The sequence below is a fragment of the Cyprinodon variegatus genome, unplaced genomic scaffold (genome assembly GCF_000732505.1).
Source record: "Cyprinodon variegatus isolate N-32 unplaced genomic scaffold, C_variegatus-1.0 Scaffold333, whole genome shotgun sequence".
NCBI classification, from domain to species: Eukaryota; Metazoa; Chordata; class Actinopteri; order Cyprinodontiformes; family Cyprinodontidae; genus Cyprinodon; species Cyprinodon variegatus.
This window is the reverse complement of record NW_015150786.1, coordinates 765,253-790,829: the sequence shown is the minus strand read 5'-3', so window position 1 is coordinate 790,829 and position 25,577 is coordinate 765,253. Positions and strand designations below refer to the sequence as shown.

Genomic DNA, 25,577 nt, shown 5'->3' with positions numbered 1-25,577 from the left:
AAACCAATTTTTAAAATGTGAAATTTAAAGTTAATGCTTATAAAATTTCAGGAAACAAAACATATGAAAGCTAGTTTAAACAAAATGAGCTTTTTTTTTAAATTTACCTAATTCAGGGATCCACTCTCTGTCACACGTGTGGAGCCTTCCTGAATCATTGAAAAAAAACACATTAGGCAAAAACAAATGCGCCAAAAGGAAACAAGTTTTTTGTTCAGAACAGAGTAGGTGAAAAAAACAAAGAAATCATTTGGAGAAAAGCGAAACTCTTGTGTTTATCAAAGGAATTTCGATTATTAAGAAAAAAAAAGAAACCCTTGTTAAAGTCTCTCTTATTGTAATAGGTTCCTGCAGAGAAGCGATCTGTGGATTATTGTAGAAATAAATATATACCCATTTTTTGGGGGGGGTTGATGGATGTTCATCTTTGTCTCGATAGCTTCTATTTATCCTCAGCAATACGATTACTGTCTCCCTGATTAGATTATTTCCTGATAAAAGATGAAAAGCTTACAAAGAACCTCAGATTTTCCATTTCAACCAGGCTTAATTTTTTTTCTGTATCTATGTTAAAAGGTCCCGTGTTGATGAACATGTTTCCCAGTGTTTTTAAACTATATGAGCATCCGCCACCTGGACTGATGGAGGGAAATTGTTATATCTATTCCTCATTTCTTCCTATTTGATTTATTATTGAACAAAGTGCAAAACCCTCTTTGTGTTGTTTTTTAGTTTCAATATTACCCTTGACAACCTGACTGAGACCATATTTACATAATATTTTAGTTTTTCCTTTTTATATAATATTGACCTCTATGATGCAGTTGTTAGGCCACCAATAACTGAGATCTAAAGAGACAGCAGTTGGTCTAGAAATCCAGCAGGATCTAAAGATGTTCTCCAGGTTCCCTGACCTTAACAGACCAGCTTTATTCTGAACACCTATCTGTCCATGTTGGCCCTCTGATGAACGGCCAACCTATCCAGGTAAGGCCATTTTGCTCAATGATATCTGCAGACAGATACCTGCACTTCTTGGGACCACAATATTAGTTTGTCAATGTTTACAACTCAAAATCTACTGAATGTTTGGTCTCTCATCAAATCTAGGATTGTAAAGGCTTAGGTTCATGAAGCACAGTATTTCCAGAATCACCTTTCCATTTGTATTTTCCAAAAGGTTCTATTCTCATATATTTTATTCTCACAAATCTCCACATACCCCCTTGTTATTGTAGTAAGTACAACAGGAGTCTATGTAGGATGTTATTGAACAAACATAAAAAAAGAAAAACTAGCACGGAGTCAGAGGTGGGGTCTCTTGGGTAAAAGAGAGAAGTAGGAAACTGCTTTTACATAAAGGAAGTTTGGTGAACTGATGTCACAGTGTTACAGAAGACAAGAAGTTCCCACATGGAGTTATTTTAGACTCCGAATCTTTAATGTCTTCACTGAGACTGAAATTTGGCAGACGAAGCTGATTCCTTGATCTGAAGCTTTTAACTTGCTGTATGTTGGTTATTTATATGTAGATTGCTCACAAAGAAAAAAACTACAGGTAACGTGGCCTTCAGAGCGCCAGGGTACCAACCCTGTAGCCATTGCCTAAATGCAGTCCATATTGACCAGGTAGCGAAGACCATGGATGGATGGACCTTTTTTTTTATTCAAATGACAATTTTAAAATGAAATACAAGTGTTTGCATCTAGAACCACCTTCAATAGCCTAAACCTGTGTGCTCTAGAGGACGGATGGGTTGTTTCAGCTGCCAACGTCTCATTTGCATGTCTGTGTCATCTAACATGAAAGAGAGACAGTCATAAAAGGACCAATAAAGCATTAAACAGACAAAGACTTGTCTCATGAGGATGACCAGTAAACTTGCTTGTTGATGATTAAAATTAATAATTGACCTGGAAATGAGAGCACATACACAACATCTTTGAACTTTAGTTTGACTTTGTTTCAAAACCAACCTTTGCAGTGTGAATTTCATGATTACAATGTGGCTGTAATTTGGCTTAGGAAAAATATAAACAAACCGCTGTTTCTCATGCATAAGAGACCGCTAATCAGTCCAGTCTAATTGTTTTGATAATAACAGCATACACCTGAAAACTATAATTGCTTCACATGTCTTTCACTCCAAAACCAGACTGCCCTCATTTATCAGAAAAAATAATCCTCGGCCCAGATAATTATCAGACGTACAAATATAAACACCTTCAGAAGTTTGGACGTGAGGAGCTCCTCGCCTGCTAGGTGGATACAGTCATGTGACCTGACCGGTGCCCTAGTTGAACACCTCTTAGATGTTTATGCATATGCGGACGCTAATCTCTGTTAGGACTATGGGATTTGGGAATATTTTGTTTAACAGACATCAAAGTAGCCGGATAAAGCAAAACCCTCTGCACAGATCAAACAGACAGCAGTGCATCTTGAATCCCACACCCTTACTAGCCCAATCAAGCCATGCATAACTATTTATTTTTTTTAAAAGTAAAGGATTCTGCTTCTATCAATACATAATAAAGCTCACCCCCCACTGTGATGTAGGGTCTGCTCTGAAATGTGAGATATCAAGGAGAGTCTGTGCACCAGATCCATGTCTCTCATGCCCGGCTAACATGATGCTGGCATTCAGGAACAGATATACTGTGTTAAGAGATCAAAGCAGCAAGAGCAGAGATCTAGACTCACAATCTGTCAGTCACCAACCAGGAGAAGACAGAAGTGCTTACACAAACACTCCTGTGCACTTGGTTTTCTGTGCAATGTGCCTCAGAGGAGCACAACCACTCGCACCAGATAGAAGCAAGGGGTTGATAGGGGAGCTCACATATATTGCCCTGTAAATGTTCTGTGCTCTCAGCATTTTCCCTCGTCTAGAAGATGAATAGAGTTATTTTACACACTGTGGGCAAGCAAAACAATGCTGTCTGGTTAGATGTCTGATCTGGAAGCTTTCTGGGAGATCAAAGATATATTTTTGTCCAGTTTGCAATTTGATTAAAACTATTCTTTGGAAAGAATAATAATTTTAATGAGTCAGAATAGAGATTTTAGATCAACAGGACATCCTGTTCCTAGGAGTGACCTTTGCAGATTTGTTTTGTGCAGTACGTTGTTGGCTGTGGATATAATCACTCCTCCATTGTTTATAATCATTTTGTGCAACACTATCAGTCCATTATACACTTACATTTTAATAAAAGTTTTGCAAATATCAAAACCATTAAACCGTTACAACCATTTTACTTAATTATATTATTTAGTCAACATATCTCAGCTAACAGATTGTATTTAATGAAAGTTCAGCATCCATAATTAAGAAAAATGAAAGTAAGATACAATTTTCATGGGTCACATGGAGACCTTATCAATGAAAAAAGAATCACACATCTCCACCTAGTGGTCACAAATATTACATCTTTAATTTTATTCTCTTATTCATAAGCATTCCAAGAATGATTGCATATGTCCAAAGGATATTGTTTGAATGAAAAAAACCACACAAAAATATATACCACATATAAATGAAAATCCAAGCATATTTGAAAACACAAGTAAAAAATAATTACATGAAAAATTAAACAAATTTTCTCTAGAATGAAATGCTGGATGTTGCTGCCAACTTAAACCCACACATCACACCTTCTCTGTGAGATGGATCATCTCAGTCTACAAGAACCATATTAACATAAAAGACACAGTTTGGTAGCTCTTTATGAAAACCCAAACATTTTGGGGCAGAATCAGACAACCTATTAGTCACTGGGGAGGAGGAGGAGATGACAATGTGCCACAATAAATTGGACTCAGCTGGAGAGCCATCCTCTGCCACAGACTCAGGAACAGTCCATGATCCCAACTACAGATAGCCAGCTCTATTTGCATCCTCAGTTTGGACAGTTCTCAGAAACCTGAAAGAAAATAAAACACATAAATATAACCAACTCTAAAAGAAGGAAGCTCTAACCATGAGGCACCAGGATGGCAAACCAAGTTTATTTATACAGCACATTTCAGTGATGAAATCTTAAAGTGCTGCACATGAGAAAAAAGGAAAGTACATTGCTGTTGTATTGAGGCAACTAAAATAACTAAAGAGAATGAAAATTATGCATTAAAATAGCAGAATTATATGAAAAAAGAATGAATGATTAAGAAAATTCAGTCAAAGTTAGATCGGAAACTTAACAGTGTTAGCACAGCCAAAGGCCGTTCTAAACAAATATTTTTTTATTTAAAGCAACTCAGCGTTTCACTGCTTCTACAGCTTTCCAGATTAGTGGAGCATAAGAATTAAAGGCTGCTTTTCCTTTTTTGGTTTTGGGTATACAGAGTAAATTTCATCTATATGACAAAAGATGTCTGGGCCATTAGTTGATGCAGGGGGTCTGTGATGTATTTTGGAGCAAAGACAGTCAGTGACTTATTGATTAACAGAACTATCTTTAATTCTAGCTTTTGAGATACCAGGAGCCAATGTAAAGATTTTAGAACTGGCCTCATGTGCTCCACTTTCTTTGGTTTAGTGAGAAGGAAGGCAGTAGCAGTCTGGATCAACTTGTCAGGTAGACCTATGAAGACCCCTTTAGTGTAATCAGTTGGACCAAAGATGAACACAATAATTAGTTTGTCAAGGTCCTTCTGAGACATTAGTCCTTTCATCCTGGAGATATCAGGTGATAAAAGGTGAATTTGATCAATATCTTTATGTGCCTATGAAGGTTAAGATTTGAGTACATTGTTATACCCAGATTTAGAGCCTGATTTGAGATTTCGCACTGGATTAACTGAAGCTGTGTGCCATTTTTTAAACACTTCTTTTGCTCTAAAGACTATTGGACTAAGAGTAAGGTGGACCTTTGGGGAACACCGCATGTGATTTTTGTTGTTTCTAATGTAAAGTGACCTACTGACACAAAAACGCCCTGAACGCAGTCCAGCACTGGAGCAGAAAGGTCAACCCAGTTTTTTAGATGCTTTTATAAAATTGATAAACACGGTGATAGCTTAAAGTTTAACTCATCCAGGCCAGTAAGAGGTACACTATCCCTAACAGAAGCTTTTGCACATTTTCACACTGTCATTATCATGTTTAGACCCACTCCAATCCCAAGTGCTGTTTGATCTTGTACACTAACTTACTCATATTAAGGGTAAGTTAGTAACCCATATTAATACATTTTGCACACTTTTCCTCTCAAAAATATGAAAACTTAGGTTGGTGCTTTACCTTGAGAGTCTCAGATGCCTTTCGAAGCTCTTTGATGACTGCAGAGAGGGCTTCTGGGTTAATACCCTGCTCACATAGTCGAACACAGATTGACAGGGACTCCATGTCCAAACCAGTGTTCAACAACCTTGAGATCTCAAGCAAAACTGTTGGTGAAGAAAGAAGGTTAGATTAATTCACTGTAACAAGTAAAAAATACCAACAATGCTCAAAATAGGAATGCACATCTCCTAAAGAGAAGCTTGCTGTTGACAATAAAAGTTCAACTGTACAGAATAACCTGAAATGTTGGGGTATTTAGTTTTTAGGAGACACCAGTAGAATGGATCTGACTAAATAAATCAAAAACACTGATGGTTGCCATCAAAGTTGTATTATGCTACAAATATCTTTAATACTGTCAATTGTGTCATGAACATTAAGAAACATATTTCTGTACATTATATAATAGATAATGTATATAAAAGAAATTTACTTATTGCTCATGCTTATTTTTGAAAATTAGTGATGTTATGAGATGAGCCAAGGCTTCAAAGCGTGTCCAGTAGTGGACGGGGAGTTTCCGCAAAGCGCATATTGAGGCTTGCTTCATTTAGGGGAGGGGCCAAAATTGATGATGTCCAAAGCTTCATTACCTCCATACCATGTAACCGCTTCAGGAAGTAGTGGCATGAGCTGTAAGACTGACTCACAACCCAAAGGTTGTTGGATCAAGTCCTGCCTTAGATTTTGAAAATTGCTATAACATTAACTAGTATATTGGCCAATATGACCAATTTGTATTGGTTTGCTCGTTTACCAATATAGACTGTGTAAAAGCACAGTCAAGTTAAATTGGTTGGTTTAAACAAAAGATTGGTTAGATGCATAACTTTGAACCAGATTAAACCAAAAACTGTGCAAAAACGAGCATTTTTGAATAAAAATGATTAACACTGTTCGTTTTGCTCATCATTGCCCAATTTGCACAAGAACTTTCACTGTCTGCTTGAGCTTATTTCACTAGAAGGACAGAAAAACATTGAAGCTTAAAAGATTGTTCTCTTTATGGACATTTATGCACACAAAAAAAGATCCAAAATGTTATTACACGGAACAATCATGAAAAAAATTCAAAGGAACTTAAATAGGGGGAAAAAAATAAGAAAAAAACAATTGAAAAAAAAAAATGACAATTATATTGCTAACTGTAGTTCTGCACTACACCAGTAGGTGGTGACATATTCCCATTAGGCTTCATAAATAAGGGAATTTGCCCAAATGGTTCAACGCCTCACGAGGCTTTATCTCACCATCACTATAAAATGAATGATTACATATAACATAGAGTATTTTCATGTTATACGTAATCATTTATTTGCTTGTTAACGTTTGTCATTATGTTGTCACTCAGATACTTGCGATGATTTCTCAACACAGACCATGTCTGTTCCCCAACCTCTTGCGAATGTGACTCAAAAAATCAGTTTTACTAAATTCTTACCGTGTTAGTATTTCGTACTTACCATCCATTGTTTCACGGACTGCGTTCAGGTTTGTATTTGTTGCACTTGCCATATTGATTAACTGAAACAACCTGCTAGCGAGGAGCTAACCAGAAATCTCATATACAGCGAATTCTAAAAATTCAGAAAACAAATGAAAGATATTTAAATTCCTACAATTCAGTTGAATTTTTCAGTGATCTTACTAGTTTATATATGACACTGCTAAATTAAAACTATGGAAACCACTGACAGTTCTTATTACCAGCTAAAAAGGTAGCTAGCTAGCTTGCACAGTTTAGCGCATCAACGCTAGGGGGGAGGAAGTGACGTTAGAGGATTGCTCATTGGCTGCCGAGAACATCCGGTCCAATTTCTATTGGTTGGCTGGCTTTGTGTGGAGAAAATTGAAATGAACGTTTGAACTGTTTCTAGCTGGATCCGTGCTACAACCACTTCTCATAAAAATATCACAGTGGTTCGACCTTTAAGCAACTGTAAGTACTAACAAATGATTTATAGTGCCTATTTTTTCTGTCTGCACTTTTTAAACGACGTTTTTCTGTCTGCACTTTTTAAATGACGTTTTTAAACGTGTGCAAGCAAAGTTCCTTTAAAAGGTACCGAGTTGCATTCACTGTAGTTTCTCTCTTTAGAAAGTTTTGTGTTTGAAATGTTCGTTTTATTTTACACTGAGAGAAATATTCTATGTTTGAAGCTATTATGGGCGATCATATCGAGGTAGAGATCACTCCAGAGACTCCAGGAAGGCCTTCCATCAGAAATCCCTTTGAGAGTCCCAATGATTACCATCACCTGAGGGAGCCTCTGGTCCCCAGCCCCTCTGTCTTCAAGTCCAAGCCCTCAAAGGCTGTAAGTTTTTTAAATCCTTAGTCCAATTACATCATTTTAAACCTGCTTGATTTGATTGCATAACACACACATCCTTATTCTATAAACACACACATCCTGGTCAAAAATCTACCCTCCATTTTAAGTTTTCTTTACAGTAAAGTTGATTCTGATTAATCTGATTTTGTAGAGACATGTAACTTAATAGCATTTTATGCTCTGATTAAATATTTCCAAGCATTTTATAAGGTTTCTACGTGACCCATCGACACTTTGTTGTGCATGACTGTAAAGTTTATTTCCATGTTTTTTAATAAACAAGTATTAAAAATTAAGTCTTTTTTGGGGCACATCCCTACCACCCATTCTTCTTAAAAAGCTTGAGTTCAATCAGTTGGGATGGAGCCTCCACAGATCTGATAAAATCTGTACTTTGACTAGGCCGTTCTAACTAATAAAGAGGCAGAACCCCAGCCCCAGTTTTAGAGGATTTTTTTTTTTAGCTGTACCATGTTAACCTGTTTGAGCAGCTTCTCTATACCTGCTGAAAGCTTCCCTAAGAAGAGTTCCCACACCAAGGGCGTGCTGAGAGTAATATGTGGTAGTTTTTCTATGCCATACGCTGTGTTTTGCATTTAAATGGATTTAATTTATTTATCATTGGAAGAGCCCATTCTACAGCCCACATATACCTAAGCATTGAGGTATTCACATATTTAGATGACCATTGTATTTAATAATTGGAAGATCTTTTTAGAGTGGTTTTATTATAATCGCCTATCTTTATATTGGAGTAGGAGGGTTAAAAACAGATGGATGCTACACCTTCCTAAATTATATGTTTAAAACAGAGCTATTGTAACCCATATGTCCATTTTCTCCATATACTTTATTGTTGTCCACTGCTTCAAGTAGGTATGTAGCACATAATCCCTATGAAATGCTGAGATCTTTGTGGTTAAAATGTTAAAGTTGAATGGATAGGTAGAGTAGTAGTATATGAGTAGTAGAATATGAAGCTTTTCTTATGTTTTCCAGACTCCACCAAAGTTTAACTGGTCTATCGATGAAATGGCCAGTCTTCTACCAGTGCACATAGACCCAGAGGAAATCCAGCGGCAATCATTCTACCTCAGCCAGACAAGGTATGTGTTGTTAGGCATTAAATCTGATTAAAAAGGCTTAAATTACTGAGGAAAGAAAAGAGGTTTGAAAAGAATTAGTTCATCTTTAACCTTGATCTATTTCACTTTATTTCAGGATGGATTCTGACATTGAGGAAAAATGTCAGATTGCTATAGACCAGGTAATGATGTGACTATATCAGTGCTTATCCTGCAGTATGAGGTGTTCTTATACTAATAGATTCCTGCTTAAATAATGATGCATTTTATATCTACCGAAAACAGTTCTTCACTAAAGGAGCCATTGTGCCTTCCCCCTGGGCAGAACCAGAAACCCGCAGAGCCCCTCAACTGTACAAGAAAAGTAAGTCATCTTATAGGAAAGCTGGGTGTGAGATATCTTTTTTTTATGCATTTTTTCATTTATTTTTTTAGGTCCTTATACTGCAACAATCTCAGAGGAGTCTGAAAAAATCTCAGGTTGGTTAACCTTCTGCACAAAAGTCCGTTCATTAGTCGAGTTCTGCTTCTCTTTCATATTTCCATGTAAATAGTTTTAAGTTCTGTGTTTGTTTTCACTGCCGTCTGCATTTGATGGTGTCACCGATTGAGATTTGTTAAATTATTTTATTCTAGTAGGATAAACTCATGTGAATTGTGGATCTTTCTGCAGAGTTTCTATTGCAGGTGTAGAATTCTTACGGCTGCAAGAACCAGGGATTGATCCATATGACTTTTTTTTTGTGTGTTTGTCTTTTAAGTAAAAAATTAAAGGAACTTCTTTTTTTAAGTTAAGAAAATGGAAAGCCAAAAAAAAGAAGAAAAGTTGGTTTCATAAAAAGGAAAATTTGTGAGATATTTTTAATCTTTTGGATCAATGACATACTCATCTATTCTCAAAATCTGTCACACTTTAAAAATATATATTTTTTGCAGTTTACATGCGTAGGTAGAAAAAACAAGTGTTACTCAGAACCAGCTTGTTTACTAATCTCTAAGTGAACTTTAGCTTATTTTTAGTGACATCTCTTAGCCTGCTAATTTGCTTTCATTTTATTTACAGTTGCCTGCCAGACGACACTTTCACTACCTTTGGCTTTTGATTTGGAGAAATTACTCGGTAAGATTAGTTTGATTCAAAGTGGGAGCATCTGTTTCAGGTTTTGTTATGTTTTTACAATGTTTATTGGCCTCAGGAGAATACTATCGCTACGAGGAGGCATGTGATGCCGTGCAGGAGAGCCTCAGTTCCTCCTCCTTGAGACGTAAGCTCTTCCTGGATGGTCATTTCAGCTACAGCAGCTCTGACAGCTCCACCCCACCGAGCCCAGAGAGAGCTAACGGCAGGTTTGAAGGCCCGTCTCCCCATGACAGAGCAGGAGCTGGAGGCCAAGATGTTGAAAGGGAAACTTTAACACCTGTCTTTCAGTCTCCTCATGTCCGTGGCAGGTCGGAAAAGACTCCCTCAACAGTACGTTGAGAATTTTTAGAAATGTTTTTTCGTATATATATATATATATATATATATATATATATATATACATACATATATCTTGGGAAGAAATTGGTGCAAGTTCATACATTTTATGTCTGTCTATAGGACCAGTTCTCATCCAGTCCCATCCAGCAGGGCTGCTTCAGAGACTGCAGCCTCGGCAGCATCACTAGCCCTCTGTTTCCTGATAGGTCTTCTCCTGCAGGCCACATCTCCCCGACAGTTTCTCCTATTGTTCCCATGGCACGGACCCCCATAGGCTCAGGTAGAACATTTGCTTCTTAACAGATTTTTCTAAATCCAAGCTTTAAGAAACTGGGGTGATTTAGGTTGATTTTTCTTCATTTTAATCTGGATCTTTTTAGGTGAGCGTAAACAGCACGCCAACTTAACCCCACGCGGAGCTACGCTGGACACAGCCCTCACTAAGGAGAGCCCATTTGTGGAAGGCTGCTCCCCGATCCGGAGCTGCTCCCCTCACCAGCTCCATTACCAACATGAGCCTCTTCACGCTTCCAAACCCAAGCCCAGACCCAGAGTGCGCTGCTGGGCTTCCCCTCCCTTGATCTCGCCAATCCTTTATCCAAAGCTTCAAGATGATCAGGAGGCTGAAGAACATCCTGCCTTCACTTCCTCATCCTCTCTTCCAGCCATGGAGCTAGATCCAACATCCCCTCTGGCAACATACGGCCGCTCCGCTGCCCCGGAGAGAAGCAACCTGGCCGCTATTGAGGCTGTGAAAGCAGAAAAAAGAAAAGAGATTGAACTAATAAAAAAGATCGAGGAGGAGGAGGATGATGAAGCTGGAGGCCTATCAGAACAGCTGACCAGCTCACGTATGGGAAACGTGTCAGCATCAGAAAGCTCTCAGATGTTTGTCTCTCTTCTGGCAGAAGGAAGCAGCATCCGATATGACTCCAGCATGCAGGTAGGAGAGAAACCCGACAACAGCACACTTTTAAATCTTTATTTCGTTGTTTCCACAACTGATTAAATGCCAATGTTATGCAGGTGGACAGCGGCTATAACACCACCTCAGCTGGCACAGCTAGCCTCATCGATGGCATCAGCTCCGACTGTCAGAGCAAAGAGTCCCTCTGTTCCAACCTGGTAGAAGAAGCATTTCCCTCCTCTCGATTGACTAAGGTTAAGGTGAGGGAAATCATCAGTTGTGCCTTTTAAAGAGCTAAATCTCTTAATTAGGATACATTTAGAACCAATATTAAGATTTTGTTCAGAAACTGAAAACTAAGTTTCTTTACCCTGATTTTGCTCATTTAACCCTTTTTACTGAACCTTATCTAGAGACATTTGTTTTTAAAGTCAGCCAATGAAATACCACAAAGCGGTGCTTTAATAGTATATTTAGTATTTCTTAGGGATAATGCATTTGACATCATACGTTTTTTTTCTCCTTTCTTTTTCAGGCATTTTATCCTCCTCACTGCCTTACCTGATTCCTACCTCAAAGGGAGCGCTCCTCCAGCTGAAGTTTACCATTTTTATTTTCAGATCTATCTCAAAGGCTGAGACTGTTTAGAAACGTTTAACATTAACCAGCATCTTTTGGTAGAAGTCAGCCTGCTGACTAAAACAATTCTCTACATCTGTATGATTAATCAAAGGGATGTTTGCAGGTTATTTCAGCCATTCTGTAAACCATTGAAGTTTTTAGTTACGATGCAGTGGTTTCATAAAGTTTGGGAATTATGTCTGAGTTGCACATAAGTGACCTTTTTTCAATGCTGTATTTTGACACCTGTTAATTGGTGCAGACTTGACCGACTTGTAGTACTGTATATTTATAAAACAATTTAGTTTTTCTAACACACACTTCCTGTTCTTCTAATTAATATTTTTGTACATCAGCCTTTGGATTTTATATGTAATTTTTTAATCAGTACACAGGATGGAAAGATTGAGCCCTTTTTATTTCAAAAATTTTTTTTATTTTTTCTACATGAGATTTTAAAATTAAAGGACTTTCAATTCTTCATCCTTGCCTAAAGGAGACAAATTGAGTCATCAGTTTATTTGCAGGACAGATTATTTTTGCGTTCAGTGACAATTCAGATTTAAAAAAAAAACACTGTAGCAATATCACCAAATCATTCTTTGGTCTTTGAAAGTGGTGCCATTAGATGTGCGCCGCTTTATTTGGACCAGCAGATATTTTAACTCCAAAAAGAAATGTTTTACAAATAAAAATGGGTCCTGTTTCTTTCTTGAATTTCCTAAATGAGCAGCATACTTGCTCTAAACACAACAATTGATCTTTAATTAGTAGAGAAGTAGCTGGAATCTTGTGTTGATTTCCCAGGTGAATTACAGCCCTCCGGTCAGCGGTCCAGTTTTTGTTTCTTGGCTTGTGGTTCTGCCTCAGGTACAGGAACACTAACACCAGGGATCTGTTAAATAAAATAAAAAGTTATCAGGAACAATCTTAAATACAATTAAGCATTCATTGTTTTTTTTCAATAACAAATGTACACTAAATACAATGACTTATACCACATATAAAGAGTCCCTGTTAGAAATAAGCTAAAGTTGCTGTGTGAGTTTTGGGTTCATGACATTTTATCCTCTAATTGGCTTGTTTTACTTCTGACTGATATGACATTGACCAATCAGCTGAGGGGAGCAGAAAATGGTCCAAATTCTTTAAGTTAAAACTGAGCAGAAATTTACACACAGATAACTGATTTGAAGCAGACCTAAAAAATAGAACTTCCACAAATTCTTATCAGACTGCACAAATTAAACATTTTCAGAAATGTTGGTTTATTTACTCACAAATCCAATTTTACTTGTCCAATCTGACAAGTATGAAATATACTCAGGATTAAAAATGATGCCTGTGGTTACTGACCAGCTTTAAATATGCATTGGTGTCAAAAGTACACACATTTGTTACTTAAGTAAAAGTATAGATACTGCAGTTTAAAAACACTCTGGTAAAAGTTGAAGTATCAACTTGACCTCTTTACTCAAGTAAAAGTGAAAAAGTATGTGGTACAAAAACTACTTAAAGTATAAAGTAACATTTAAAGAAAAAACACAGCCAGATGCCACTATATGAATTAAAAGCTAAATTTTTTGGCTATTTCTAAAAATTCTTTGAGATAGGGCCAAGGATGAGGGAGGTCCTGTTGGTCTCCGTCTCCCAATACGCTCTCGCCTGTGTCCGACCTTTCAGACAATCCGACATCTTAGCATGGCATAGATAATTCACGTTTACAGTTTGAAGAACACCTGCTTGCTTCTGATGATTTACTTTGGCGTCAGCATAAATTTGGCACATAGCTAACCAATGAGTGTTTGCGTTATATGACTCATTTCACTAGATGTGAATGGCGCCAATGATCTGCATTGGATGGCGCACATGATGTAAAATAAATATTTATAAAAATTAAAACAAGGATAACCAATTAAAAATCAGCGGGGTCCGGATAAAGAAAATCATCAACCAGTAAAGGTCTGGAGACATTTTTAATGATCGGTTACTTTAAACAGAATTTAACACTGAAATAAAATGAGGTGTTTTTACATCCATGTTATACATTGAATTTTTTTAATAAAAAAAACAACTTTTTTTCCCATTTTAAAATCTAAAGTGTTTTTTTTTTTAAGTAGAGAACAATCGTTCAGTTTGGTATATAGGAAGCAGATTTCTCATCTCCATCAGAAACTGCATATATGCTGGATGCTGATTGGGAGTTTTTTTAATATATTAAATTACGCATTCATCTCTTATGTTTCGCTCCTATAAATTTAATGATAATATCACGCATGCTATCCTCGAGCTCCGAGGACAAGTTGGAGAGCAGCAATACGGGAGGAACAGTGGAGGCTTTAGGCTTTGCTTTGCGCAGGAGGTCTGGATGCTGCGGGGCGGAGCGGTGACGGAGGATGTGGGATTTCAGGGAAACAGGAGAAGCAGCACAAGTGACGTTTAGACACTGTTATCAGACAACATGTGGCAATTTATAAATGTTTTAAATCAAGTTGGGTCCAGATTAGCCAGCAGGTGGGTCCAGATCCGGACTGCGGTCTGCTGACCTGTGACCTCTGCATTAACCGAAGCCAAGAGTAACGAGTAACATTTGTTTTAAAAATCTAAGGAATAGAAAGTACAGATACTTGTGTGAAAATGTAATGAGTAGAAGTCTGAGGTAGGAAGAAAAATAGGCAATGGAGTATAGATACCTAAAAAGTGTAGTTAAGTACAGTAACAAAGTATTTGAACTTCGTTACTTGACACCTCTGTAAAGATGATATTCTGAAGAGCTGCCTTTTTTCCCTCTTAAAGATGGAAATATTTTTTTAAACCTTGTTCTAAAAAGAAAAAATATTTATGCCCACTTTATAAATTTTCTTTTGCATTAATTTATATTAAATGTACATGATTACTTTTTTCACCGTTTGTTTTAACCATTTTTTTTTTTTTTTTGCCTACTGATCCATTGCACACTCTCTAAAGCAGAGAAATGTGTCAGCAACCAACTGCTAGATTCTTGAATTGTTTATGAAAAAGTAAAATGCTTCTAAAAGCTATAAACCTGCTCTTATTCTTACAACTAAAATCAAATTTCAGAGTTTTCTATGTTAATAGTTGGGAGGTTTCAATTTAATACAATATTTGTGCTCAAATGTCAGGAACATTATAAATTGGAGTAAATGAGCATGTTACCAATTAAATACTATAAATAGGAGTTAAAAGACCCTAAAATAAACGGTTCTTACCACTGGTTCTATTAGAGCCATGCGGATCTTCTGGTGCTGAATGTTGGAGTCATCCAGGCTGATGGTAACCTTCACCTTGTCGAATATGTTGAACGTGTGCTGCTCCACCTTCAGAGTGGGACCCTGGACACGTAAACACAGGATCCATCTTTATCAGTAATCTGAGGAGAAATAAACCACCAGGTTGCAAAGCAAACCGAGGCGGATGGTCTGTACCTCTTCGTCAAAAACAAGTTTAGGTGAAGCTTTGTCTTTGGAGTCGAAGAAGACAGTTCCTTCCAGACCGAACTTCGGGATCAAAACAATGATCGCGTTTTTCCTCACGAACAGAACGAATCCCTCTTCATTGAGTATTCCCCGGGTCTTGAAGAACAGCTATAACAGGCAAGAGCAAGAGTCAACACAGAGTAGAGATCACACTTTTCCTCCTGTCTACAGACAGCAGTGCTTTCACATGTGTACCTGTGTGTGGAAGGCCACAGATGCTCTCTGCGCGTACTGAGACATTTTGTGTCTGTAGTTCAGGTTGTTGCAAAGTGCCGACTGTTTGTGTTTGTCCATCAAGTCAGGGTAGGTGCTGTCTGCTCCTATGGCCACCGCCAGCAGGCGGTGCACTATGATGTCAGCATACCTGCAGAGAGATCAAACAGTAACTACAAGAAACAAAAGTGCAATTTAAAAAAAATATTTCTGTAAAACATGAATTTCAATACCTCCTAATGGGAGAGGTGAAGTGTGTATAAATGGGTGAGGCCAGACCATAATGGTGGAAGTCACTGTCCATCCCTGAGCAGAAATAGACGGCCTGCATCATGCAGCGGGTGGCTAATATGCGCAGGAGTGTGTTAAAATACTGGAAACCGTCCACTTTGGCCCCGTCCAGGGAATCGGCCAGAGCCTTGGCCGAATCCACATGGATCGTCACATTCTGATCAGACACGGAAACAGAAATCCACAGACCAGTCAGTTTCACACAGCTTCCATACGCTCAGCCTTAGAATAAAGTGCTCTAATGATTCAGTGCTCTGCATAATCCATTTGACATCCATTGGTAGAGTGTTGGCCTAGTGGTTAGAGAAGTGTGCCTGTGCTCTAAGAAGGTTGCAAGTGCTCGGTTCGATCCCCACAGCCTCCACTCTGGGTTCCTGAGTAAAACCCTTAACCCTGCATTGCTCCTTGGGCACCACACAATGGCAGGCCACTGGTCCCCAAGGGGATGGGTCAAAATGCAGAGAACAAATGTCCCCATTTTGGGACAATAAAGGGATTTACATTTCTATTTGAGGTTTCCCAGGATGACATGATGCTGCAACATCCAAGAAAACTAGAACTTGCTGCAAAAGTTTGATGCTTTTTAATCCTAAATGGGTCAAATACACAAACCCACCTTAATGAATGTGAAAAAATAGTCACTAACCTCAGACATGCTTAAAGTAAAGAGCATAAAACTGTAAATAAAGTGGCAGCTTGTTTTTTTTATATTGAGATTTAGAGATTTTTTATATCTTCTCTGAGGCAAACGCTTCTAACAGTTCAACTTTTTTTATTCTCTTTAGTCCAACTGTTTTTAATATTCTTTTTTGTTTCTGCATTTTTTATTTTATGTATTTTTTTGTTTCCTACTTGCTTTGATTCTGTTTTATTTTCCTATATTTTAATCATGTAAAGCACTTTGCATTGTCTTTGTACTGAATTTTGCTATACAAATAACTTCGCCTTGCCTTGCCTTAATATTCTTACTCATTTCTAAGGTACTGAACCAAAAGCCTTATTGTTTGATCTAACCTTGGACTTCGCAGCCTTCATCAGGATGTCGTAGTTGGATGGAGGCGGCGCTGGATGTTTCCTCAGTAAAGCACACTCTGGAAACTCATCATAAATCTTCTGTGCAACTGAAATATTGGCGAGCAACATAAACTCCTCTACCATGGAGTTGGTCTCCCTGATAAGGAAGAAGTTATCATTAAGACAGAGATGAACAGGTACATATTTCTTGATTTGTTAAGTAAAGGCTTCAGTTAAACGGTTGTTGGGAAAGCTGCTTACTTGAGTTCTTTAGTTTGCAGGTCAATCGGGTCGTGGGTTTCACTGTCGATGTGGAAGCGAACCTCTAAGGAGGACAGCGTCAGCGCCCTGAGGACAGAGAAACACAGAAGTTAACCTCCGTGGTTTAAAGTGTCATTTATACTAAGAAATCAAATGAATCACTTTGTAATCTGTACATTAGTTCTTCTATTGTTCACCAACTCCTCTTTCCTTACCCGTTTTCTATCCTCTTCCTCTTGAGGATCTTTGCGAGTTTGTTTAGGCCCCTCAGGCTTTTTGTAATATCGTCGTTCTTGTTGGTATCGTCTATTCTCATCTGGGCCTCGGCATAAGTTAGAGATGCCTGACGATTAAAAGAAACAAAATCACTGTACTGATGGTTAAAATTCAGACACACAAACCATAAGAAATGTCATTACAAATTAAAAATTTGTCTTTTTTTTTTTTAATCTCTTTTACCTTTGAGTTAATGACGCTTTTAGTGAATCGGGTTTTTAGGATTTCTGCATTGTGATTCATCTCCCAAATACACGAAAAAGCAAACCTGGAGAAGAAAAAAAAAAAAGAAGCCTTGATTTTGAACAATTTAAAGATTATCCTCCTCCATGATGTGATAATCTAAATTGTTGATTTGGAGGTTTGTTTATGATCACTGATCAGCTGCAAATATTGACCTCCTGTATGAAGCCTCTTTCACACCCACAGAAAAGATGTGCAGAAAACCTTCAAATACACCGTAAAACAGATTAATCTTTAAAAAGAATATATATATCCTGCAATATTTTTAGCAGAATTTTTAGCAGTGCAATAATCCAAGTCAAATACTATGTACTGTAGTCTTCCCTTAAACTCTCTACCGTGCAGATATTTTTTATATATGCAAGGACATTACAACTTTTTATTTCTTTTTTTTAATGCCTTTTTTGGTACTATATTCACTCTTTTTATATTGACTGTTATTTTTATCTTTAATGGCATTTAGCTTTAACTCTTTGTACTCTATATAAGCTACTGGAAACAGTATTTTCCTGAAGGAATAATCTCAAGGGATTAATAAAGTTGAGTTCAGGTCTAAAGAGCATAAAACATGTTCCACACTAATAATGAGAACTTTTTTTTTTCTTGCAACGCCATTTTGTTTTCGACAAAACGCATTTCCAATCGTGTGTCTGAAAGCAGTTGTGTGATTGGTCAGCATTTGGTTGTCAGCATCAGAAATTTGCCAATTCAAGTAAATTTGTGTTGTTTTTTAATCTCAGATCATCTGAGTGGCATAAAAATCTAATTAATGAGGAGTTTCATACAGATTTACTGGAGGTGTTAAGTTTGGAGAATTCAGTAGGTTTGTAAATCACTCTCACCTCTCCACATTGGACCTTAGAGAACAAAGATTGGAGCTGAGCAGCTCAGGAACCATGTCTATTCTCTGTTGGAAACAACATTAAACAACATTAACATTCATTCACAGCTTTTGTTTTATCACAGATATATAAAAAATAAGGAAATGGACCCAAATAGCATTTTTCATGAGTTTTTCCATAATAAAAAGAAAGGACGCCCAAGAAAAAGTAAAGTGATCCTTAAATTATTTGATTTATCTCTTGACTTCCAGTTTAAAAACAACAAAACTCCTGATGATTGCTGAGAAATTATGCATACATCCAATTAATCATAAATCATTGAATTCCATCTTAAAACAGTTCAGAGTTTAAAAACTAAGTGGATGCAAGTTTGATTTTCTTACCTTGCCGCATAAATACACAGTGGTGCCGCGGTTGGCGGCCTCTTTATCCAGAGCGTTCCCAGGTCTGATAAAGTGACTGACATCGGCAATGTGAACTCCTACCTACAGCAAAAAAAAGGGACAGTTTATAAATTAACAAACAAAAAGGACACTAATACTTTACTACTGTTAGAGATAGTTTATGTGCAGAAAATAAGCACCTCAAGGTTTCCATTTTCCAGCTCTCGACAGTGCAGAGCATCGTCTATATCTGTACATCCTGGAGGATCGACGCTACACACCGTCAAATGCCTCAGGTCCTGCCTCTGCGCCATGTCCTACAAAAACGCGTACATACATGCTAATGCAGGTCATATGAGAAAAAATAAACTGGTTATTTAATGAGACTACAGGAGACAATACCTCTGGTGTGATGATCCAAGGCATTTTGGGAAGGAAACTGAGCACAGCCTGAGAGAAGGCCTGATGTGGAACATCATGCTCCAGAAGCAAGACCTCTTCCTCTGTGTCCTTCTCCCCAGCATTTCCCAGACTGCGGACAAAATGGCCCTAAACCAAACATCATTAATGATAGAGACTAAATGTTGCAGAAGCCTCTGTTTTTCAGTTGGGTACATCATTCTGAAGGGTCTTACATTTGGGTATCTGGAGTCCTTGGGCCAGCCATCAATGGCCACCATGATCCTTTGGCCTGCAAGAGTTGAGGCTTGCCGCGTTTCGATGCGAATACGTGGGATACGGCGGTCTGCCGGGGTGAAAAGATGGCGTGTGGACTGGGAGAAAAAAAGTAAAAAAAAGGTGCAATAATGAGGCCGTTAGTCCTGATGGTGAGACACAGAGAACCTGAGGGTCTCAAAGGAGAGAAGGTAACAGTCTCTAGGAGCAACGGCTTTAAAATCAGGATTCCTTAAAAGTTTTTATGTAAAAAGATTAAAAATTTTCTTAAGTCAACCGTGAAGGCAAAATTTACTCAAAATCTATATTCTAATGAAATAAAGACAGAAAAAAGAGAGAAAGAGACAGATGGAAAGAAAGAGAAAGACAGTTTAAAAATCATTACATTTATTAACAGTGCCATGACATTTTAGCCACATTTTAGGATTCAAACAAAAAGATTTCTATTTTTTGTGAATAATAAACAAGTGGGGCAAAATCATGAAGTGGAATGAAATTGATTGAATATTTCAATTTTTTAACAAATAAAAAACTGAAAAATTGGGTATTAACTCAAGCTCGGTTGAGTTAATACTTTGTAGCGCCAAATTGTCTTGGGTACGTCTCTATCAAGTTTTGCACATTAAAAGACGTTCTTCCTGCTAAATAGCTTTAGCTCAATGAGGTTGGATGGAGAGCGTTTGAACAGCATGTTTCAGTTCTTTCCAAAAATCCTCTATTTGATTCAGGTCTGGACTTTGACTTGGCCATTCTAACACCTGGATATATTTATTTGTGAACCATTCCATTGTAGCTTTTGCATCATTGTCTTGCTGGGAGATAAATCTCCATCCTAGTCTCAGGTCTTTTGCAGACTACAACAGGTTTTCTTCCTATATTTGGTTCCATCCATTTTCCCATCAATTTTAACCATCTTCCCATACCTTGCTGAAGAAAAGCAGGCCCAAACCATGATGCTGCCACCACCATGTTTGAGAGTGGGGATGGTGTGTTCAGGGTGATGAGCTGCTGCTTTTACAACAAACATAATTTTGCATGGTCACCAAAAAGTTTAATTTAGGTTTCATTTGACCAGAGCACCTTCTTCCATGTTTGCTGTGTCTCCCAGGTGGCAAACTTTAAACAACACTTTGTATGGATATCTTTAAGACATGTCTTTCATCAATAAAGGCCAGATTTGTGCAGTATACGATTGATTGTAGATCTCTGCAGTTCATCCAGAATGATCAGAAGCCTCTTAGCTGCATCTCTGATCTGTCTTCTCCTAGTTTAAGCTAAAAGTTTAGAAGCGCGCCCAGGTCTGTGTAGATTTTCAGTGGTTTGATTCTCCTTCCATTTCAATATTATCTCTTGCACATTGCTCTTTGGGATGCTTAAAAAGCTTGGGAAATCTTTTTGCATCCAAATCAGGCTTTAAGCTTCTCCACAACAGTATCTCAGACCTGTCTGGTGTGTTCCTTGTTCTTCAAGACGCTCTCTGCGCTTTAAGCAGACCTCTGTGACTTGATTACACACAGGTGGATTTTGTTTATCATCATCAGTCATTTAGATCAACATTTGCTCATTCAGAGATTCTCACTGAACTTCTGGAGAGTTTGCTGCACTGAAAGTAAAGCTGCCGATTACTTAGCAATTAACAATTAAATCCCCAATCTTTTTTTTTTTTGCAAATAAACATTAAAAGTGTCCCATGTCTCTGGGATTTTTTCTTGAAAATGTGCTACTCCTGTGTTGAAATTCTGCTGGCGTGTCTAAAAGCATCTGTTTGGTGCCCTCTTTAGATTAAAAAGGGATCCCTGCATCCGTTGTTTGTTACTGACTGGCCTTGGATGTGACCTCATCAAGGTGGAGCTGATGTTAGCAACTCTATCCTGGTGCTGCTTTGGGACAAACTAAATGGTTTAGTTATACTGGGTAATAAAAAATAAATCATGGCTCTCTCCATTATAAAAGTTATTGAATATGCTAGATGCACTCACATTGGATAAAAAAACAAGTCTGCAAAATCTTTCCTGTCTAGTTTGAAGGAGAAGTTTGGTTATATTCAGAATTCAAACTTCTGAAAGTACTTTAAATATGACATTATTACATACTGTTCAATAAATGTATGTGTTTTTAACTGAGAGTAATTTTCCTTTGAATGTGCTTTACTGGAGGCATCCATGTTCGTCAAAAAAGAACAGTACTACCACCTACCGGTTTGTGCCGTCCGGTGCAGTATCGGCTGTTCATCAAGTCCCAATGTGGTATCTGGGGTTTGTCACAATGCCCTATTATCCAAGTCATCCTGAAAACATTCTTCTTCAAAATGTTGGCTACATACTGCGTGTTTTTCTCAGTTCAATGGCAAATCCTCCCTCTTCAAGTTGGCAATGCAATGAGGAACCCGAGGAGGATTATGAATTGAAAGGTGAAATAACTTTGTCATTTTAACTATAGCTCTCGCAAGTTTCAATGGTGAAGTCCTAAATATTTTTTGTTGATTGCAGATGTGTCTATTAGTTCCAACTGATTTTGCTTGTAAAGCGGGGAGAATTAGGCTAGGCTTACCGCACCGTGACATAACTGCCGGAAGATGGCAGGAGTGAGGTGCTAATATATTTTGGTCCCCGACTCAGTGGTGGCGATGAAAATTCTTATCTTTTTACTGATTAATGCTAAATTCGTTAAATCACAGCGAACATATTGGTTTTAGGTATAGATAATGATCCATAGATTATTCCTTGCTGACCGAACTTATCCTTTAATGATTTGACATTATTTTCATGCCACTTACTCACAAAAACCTACTAGAAGAAAAACATTCATTTTATCATTGCTGGGATTGCTCTGCTCGCCGTGTTTGTGTCACTGTAAACTGCTGGTCACAGCAGAGAGCCTTCAACGTCCCTGCTGGTCCTTTGGGCATGCCTTCCAGAGGAAGATTTTTCCAAATATTATAAGTGGGTGAAAGTAAGGCTCTGATCCTCTATGTTGCATTTTCAAAGCTTTATATCTCTAAGACATGGACACCAAGAATTATAAACTTACTTCTTTGATTTGGGAGACATTCAGCATGCCACAGAAGGGCCTCCAGCTCCTCTTGATGATTCCTACTACCTTTCCTGTTGCCTTCCTGGTCGATTTAGTTAGTGACTGCTTCAGCTGGAAAGACAGAGACATGAAGGTCATGAAGGTATTCCCCCCCACCACCCCAAGTATAATGTTTTCAATCGCTGGAAAGCATTTGGGGAAGCATAGAATTCACCAATTTTTCCTCCTCGTCCCCATCAACGTCGTCGTCCTTCGCTGCTCCTTCATCCTGCAGCACGACTGATGAGGGCGCCACCCACTGATTCTTTGGCAACAGCTGCACGGCGACCACATCCTGGTGCACTGCTCTGTTGAGGTTCTGAAGTCCCTGGATCAGAACCTGGGGACAGAAAGAAAAGAGAGCACAGCAGAGCTTTATTTCTATCCATTCAACAAAGGTTTTATTTATAAAACTATATAAAAATGTGGTTAATTAACAGGATTTCAGGACATCTTTTGTCTTCACACACCTCATTGCTGTCTTCTCCCTCTCCCTGGACAAACACTGTCGCCTCCAGATAATTGTCCCTGCTGGCCCTGAAAGTGCCTTGGATAAACGAGCCACTCTTGATTCCTGCCTGGATCTTGGACAAAGGAAGATGCTCCGGAAACAATATTTTACTGCTGGCAATTTCATTCTGAAAAGAAAAGCAAGGAAAAGGTGAAAACTATGCTTTTAGCCTAAAATTATTACCTAATCAGCTGGTAAAAAGCTCTTTTTACCTTGTCTTCATTGGACAATGCCAGCCGGTCCACCAGCTCTGTGTTTGCTATCAGACTCTTGATGTACTCCTCAACTAGAAGGGTTAAAAAAAAATGCAAACAGCTATAACAGACTGTGGAGCTGGTGCCAGATACAAACAAGCTTTATATTCAATCCAGTTCCTCAATCCAGTCAAGGAACTGTAGGTAGATTAATCAACATTACATCTGTACACCAGCAAGCCGTTGTCCTCAGCCTTCTGCTTGTTGCCTTGATCGTTGGTGAGGAGGACCACTCTGACACCATCTGGGCCAGACTCATCTGTTTTCAGATGCTGGCTGTACCATTTGACGGCCACACGGATCGCCCGGTCATTACGGTCATTGGCGCTCTCCCCTGGCTCCCGTTCAATGAATGTTTCTCTGGAAGAACATGAAGGCAACACAAAAATATGTAAACTGTCAGCTCAAAAACTTTTTTTTCACTGAAGCACTGTACTCCCTGGTAGTTAGAATGTATTTAGATAACCTTTATTCACCATCCTTGAGATCACCCTGTCTTTTCTTAACTCCAATACCCAAATAGAATAGAATAAAATTCAACTCTATTGTCATTACACTGTCACTAGCACAAAGCAATCAATTGCAGTTAGCATCTATTTAGAAGTGCTACACATGATCCATCCATTTCATCGTGCTTATCTCAAGTGCGGTTGCAAGTTGTGCTGGTGCCTATCTCCCTGGACAGGTCACCACCCCATCGCAGGGCAACAGAGAGACAAACAATACAAAAAAACACTCATGCACACACTCACAAACATGTGAAGAGAATTTAGAGAAGGTAGTAAACCTAACAGTCGTGTTTTTTGGAGTTTTGGAGGAAGGCGGAGTACCTGGAGAGAGCCCACGCATGCACAAGAAGAACATGCAAACTCCATGCAAGAGAGACCCTGGGCCAGGATTTTAACCCGGAACCTTCCTGCTGCAAGGCAGCAGTGCTACCCACTGCTACCCACATGATATAAAGATTTATTTACATGTTTACAAAGACTATGTAAGTATGGACTATAAATGGTACATATAAATGGAGAATAATTGTAAGAAGCTATACACAGATTGTACAATAAAGTTAGGATATGGATTATATACATATTAGTGGGGTTATAAAATAGGATAAACAATGACAGATAAGGACAAATACTCACCAAAAAACAAAAGTAAAATTCAACTAAGCCTATGTAGTTTTAGTCTGGTAACAGAGCTCTCAATAATAGCTTCAAATCTAAACCAAGTTTTGCAGGTTAGAAAGAGATGCATGGTACCTGTGATGTTCGTTGGTGAACGTGTAGAAGTGTCTTCCTTGCTCATGTATTATATCCTTCAGCCGTTTATAAACTGGAGCGCTGCGATGACGAACCTCCTGCAGCACAGTCTGCAGGATGATCACGTTGCAGATCACCGGATCTTCTAACACGTCGATCTGAAGGAAAAACATAAGCAATAAAAAGAACAAATGAAAAAATTAATGCGATCATTGCGATCACATTGCGAAATTAATGCGATCACATTAAGTGGATTTTACCTGGTGGAGCACTACGTTGGTGTCAGGGACCAAATAATGAGGAAAGGTACACAGATTGCTCTCAATACAAGCGTCTCTCTGAAGAACTGTGGAGTCTTGTTTGCATTCAGTGCAGATTTCACTTCCACACCAAATATCATCTCTCAGATAATGTTCTCGCACGACCTTCATCACCCCGCCTGATCGGGTTTTCTTAACGAAGGTTTTAGACTTCAACATGATGAAGATATCTCCCCACGATGTATGAATACTGTCAATTTTATCCCACCACTTGAAAATATCAGGTAGTTCTGGCCATGTGTAAACTAACCCTGTGGGACGATTAAACTATTCAAGAGTTCAGAGGAACTGTTGAACGAGGTGGGACTTCAGCAGTGCTCAACGATACATATGCTACTTATGTCTTAAAGCGATTAAATATCTGATTCGTAGCAGTAATTATATATTTTTTTCAACTTAGATAACATTAATAACGGTTCTCATGGATAGTATTAGTTGTCCATTTAATTTTCCAATAAAAACAAAGTAAAGGAAGGCAGGCACAGAGAGACGCCAAATAAAGGAGACATTCGCCTTATAGCACCTCTAAGTGTTAGGAGGTTAAACTGCACCACAGTACTCCTAGATATATTAGTTTAGAGTGAACGCCGCATGAGCGTCGACAACAGCGCCAGTCTCCGCCATATTGTGGATGGCAGTTTCTGTTTAAATCATCTGACCTCTGTTTTAGAATAGAATAGAAAATCCCTTTATTCCAATGGGGAAATTCAGGTGTTTACAGCAGCAAAAAAGATTATAGCAAAAGTGGTCAC

General features: G+C 38.3%; 3 protein-coding genes across 5 annotated transcripts; 1 reads left to right on the top strand and 2 right to left on the bottom strand.

Annotated features, from left to right (window-relative positions):
• Positions 1 to 3,348: 3,348 nt before the first annotated feature.
• On the bottom strand, positions 3,349 to 6,960 carry mzt1 (mitotic spindle organizing protein 1). The gene is made up of 3 exons (XM_015385219.1): positions 6,752 to 6,960; positions 5,247 to 5,392; positions 3,349 to 3,927 (listed from the first exon to the last, which is right to left on the bottom strand). The coding sequence occupies exons 1-3, from the start codon at positions 6,801 to 6,803 to the stop codon at positions 3,904 to 3,906; spliced, it is 222 nt and encodes a 73-aa protein (XP_015240705.1). The 5' UTR covers positions 6,804 to 6,960; the 3' UTR covers positions 3,349 to 3,903.
• Positions 6,961 to 7,079: 119 nt separating this feature from the next.
• On the top strand, positions 7,080 to 12,277 carry bora (bora, aurora kinase A activator). 3 transcript variants are annotated; one of them, XM_015385218.1, is made up of 12 exons: positions 7,080 to 7,227; positions 7,449 to 7,603; positions 8,621 to 8,727; positions 8,843 to 8,888; positions 8,992 to 9,070; positions 9,142 to 9,186; positions 9,770 to 9,826; positions 9,903 to 10,177; positions 10,307 to 10,466; positions 10,567 to 11,129; positions 11,213 to 11,353; positions 11,629 to 12,277. In XM_015385218.1, the coding sequence occupies exons 2-12, from the start codon at positions 7,454 to 7,456 to the stop codon at positions 11,656 to 11,658; spliced, it is 1,653 nt and encodes a 550-aa protein (XP_015240704.1). In that variant the 5' UTR covers positions 7,080 to 7,227; positions 7,449 to 7,453; the 3' UTR covers positions 11,659 to 12,277. The 3 variants fall into 3 exon arrangements, with proteins under 3 accessions (XP_015240704.1, XP_015240702.1, XP_015240703.1); XM_015385216.1 differs by having other exon boundaries at positions 7,119 to 7,227; positions 7,430 to 7,603; XM_015385217.1 differs by having other exon boundaries at positions 7,227 to 7,350; positions 7,430 to 7,603.
• A 38-nt stretch (positions 12,278 to 12,315) lies between these two features.
• On the bottom strand, positions 12,316 to 25,198 carry dis3 (DIS3 homolog, exosome endoribonuclease and 3'-5' exoribonuclease). Its single transcript, XM_015385214.1, has 21 exons — positions 24,766 to 25,198; positions 24,506 to 24,663; positions 23,410 to 23,606; positions 23,205 to 23,278; positions 22,952 to 23,119; positions 22,657 to 22,821; positions 22,440 to 22,553; positions 19,370 to 19,507; positions 19,137 to 19,283; positions 18,935 to 19,051; positions 18,735 to 18,836; positions 18,352 to 18,416; positions 17,450 to 17,534; positions 17,206 to 17,333; positions 16,991 to 17,077; positions 16,730 to 16,886; positions 15,658 to 15,872; positions 15,407 to 15,575; positions 15,161 to 15,319; positions 14,945 to 15,067; positions 12,316 to 12,609 (listed from the first exon to the last, which is right to left on the bottom strand). The coding sequence occupies exons 1-21, from the start codon at positions 24,982 to 24,984 to the stop codon at positions 12,541 to 12,543; spliced, it is 2,856 nt and encodes a 951-aa protein (XP_015240700.1). The 5' UTR covers positions 24,985 to 25,198; the 3' UTR covers positions 12,316 to 12,540.
• Between the last annotated feature and the right edge of the window lie 379 nt (positions 25,199 to 25,577).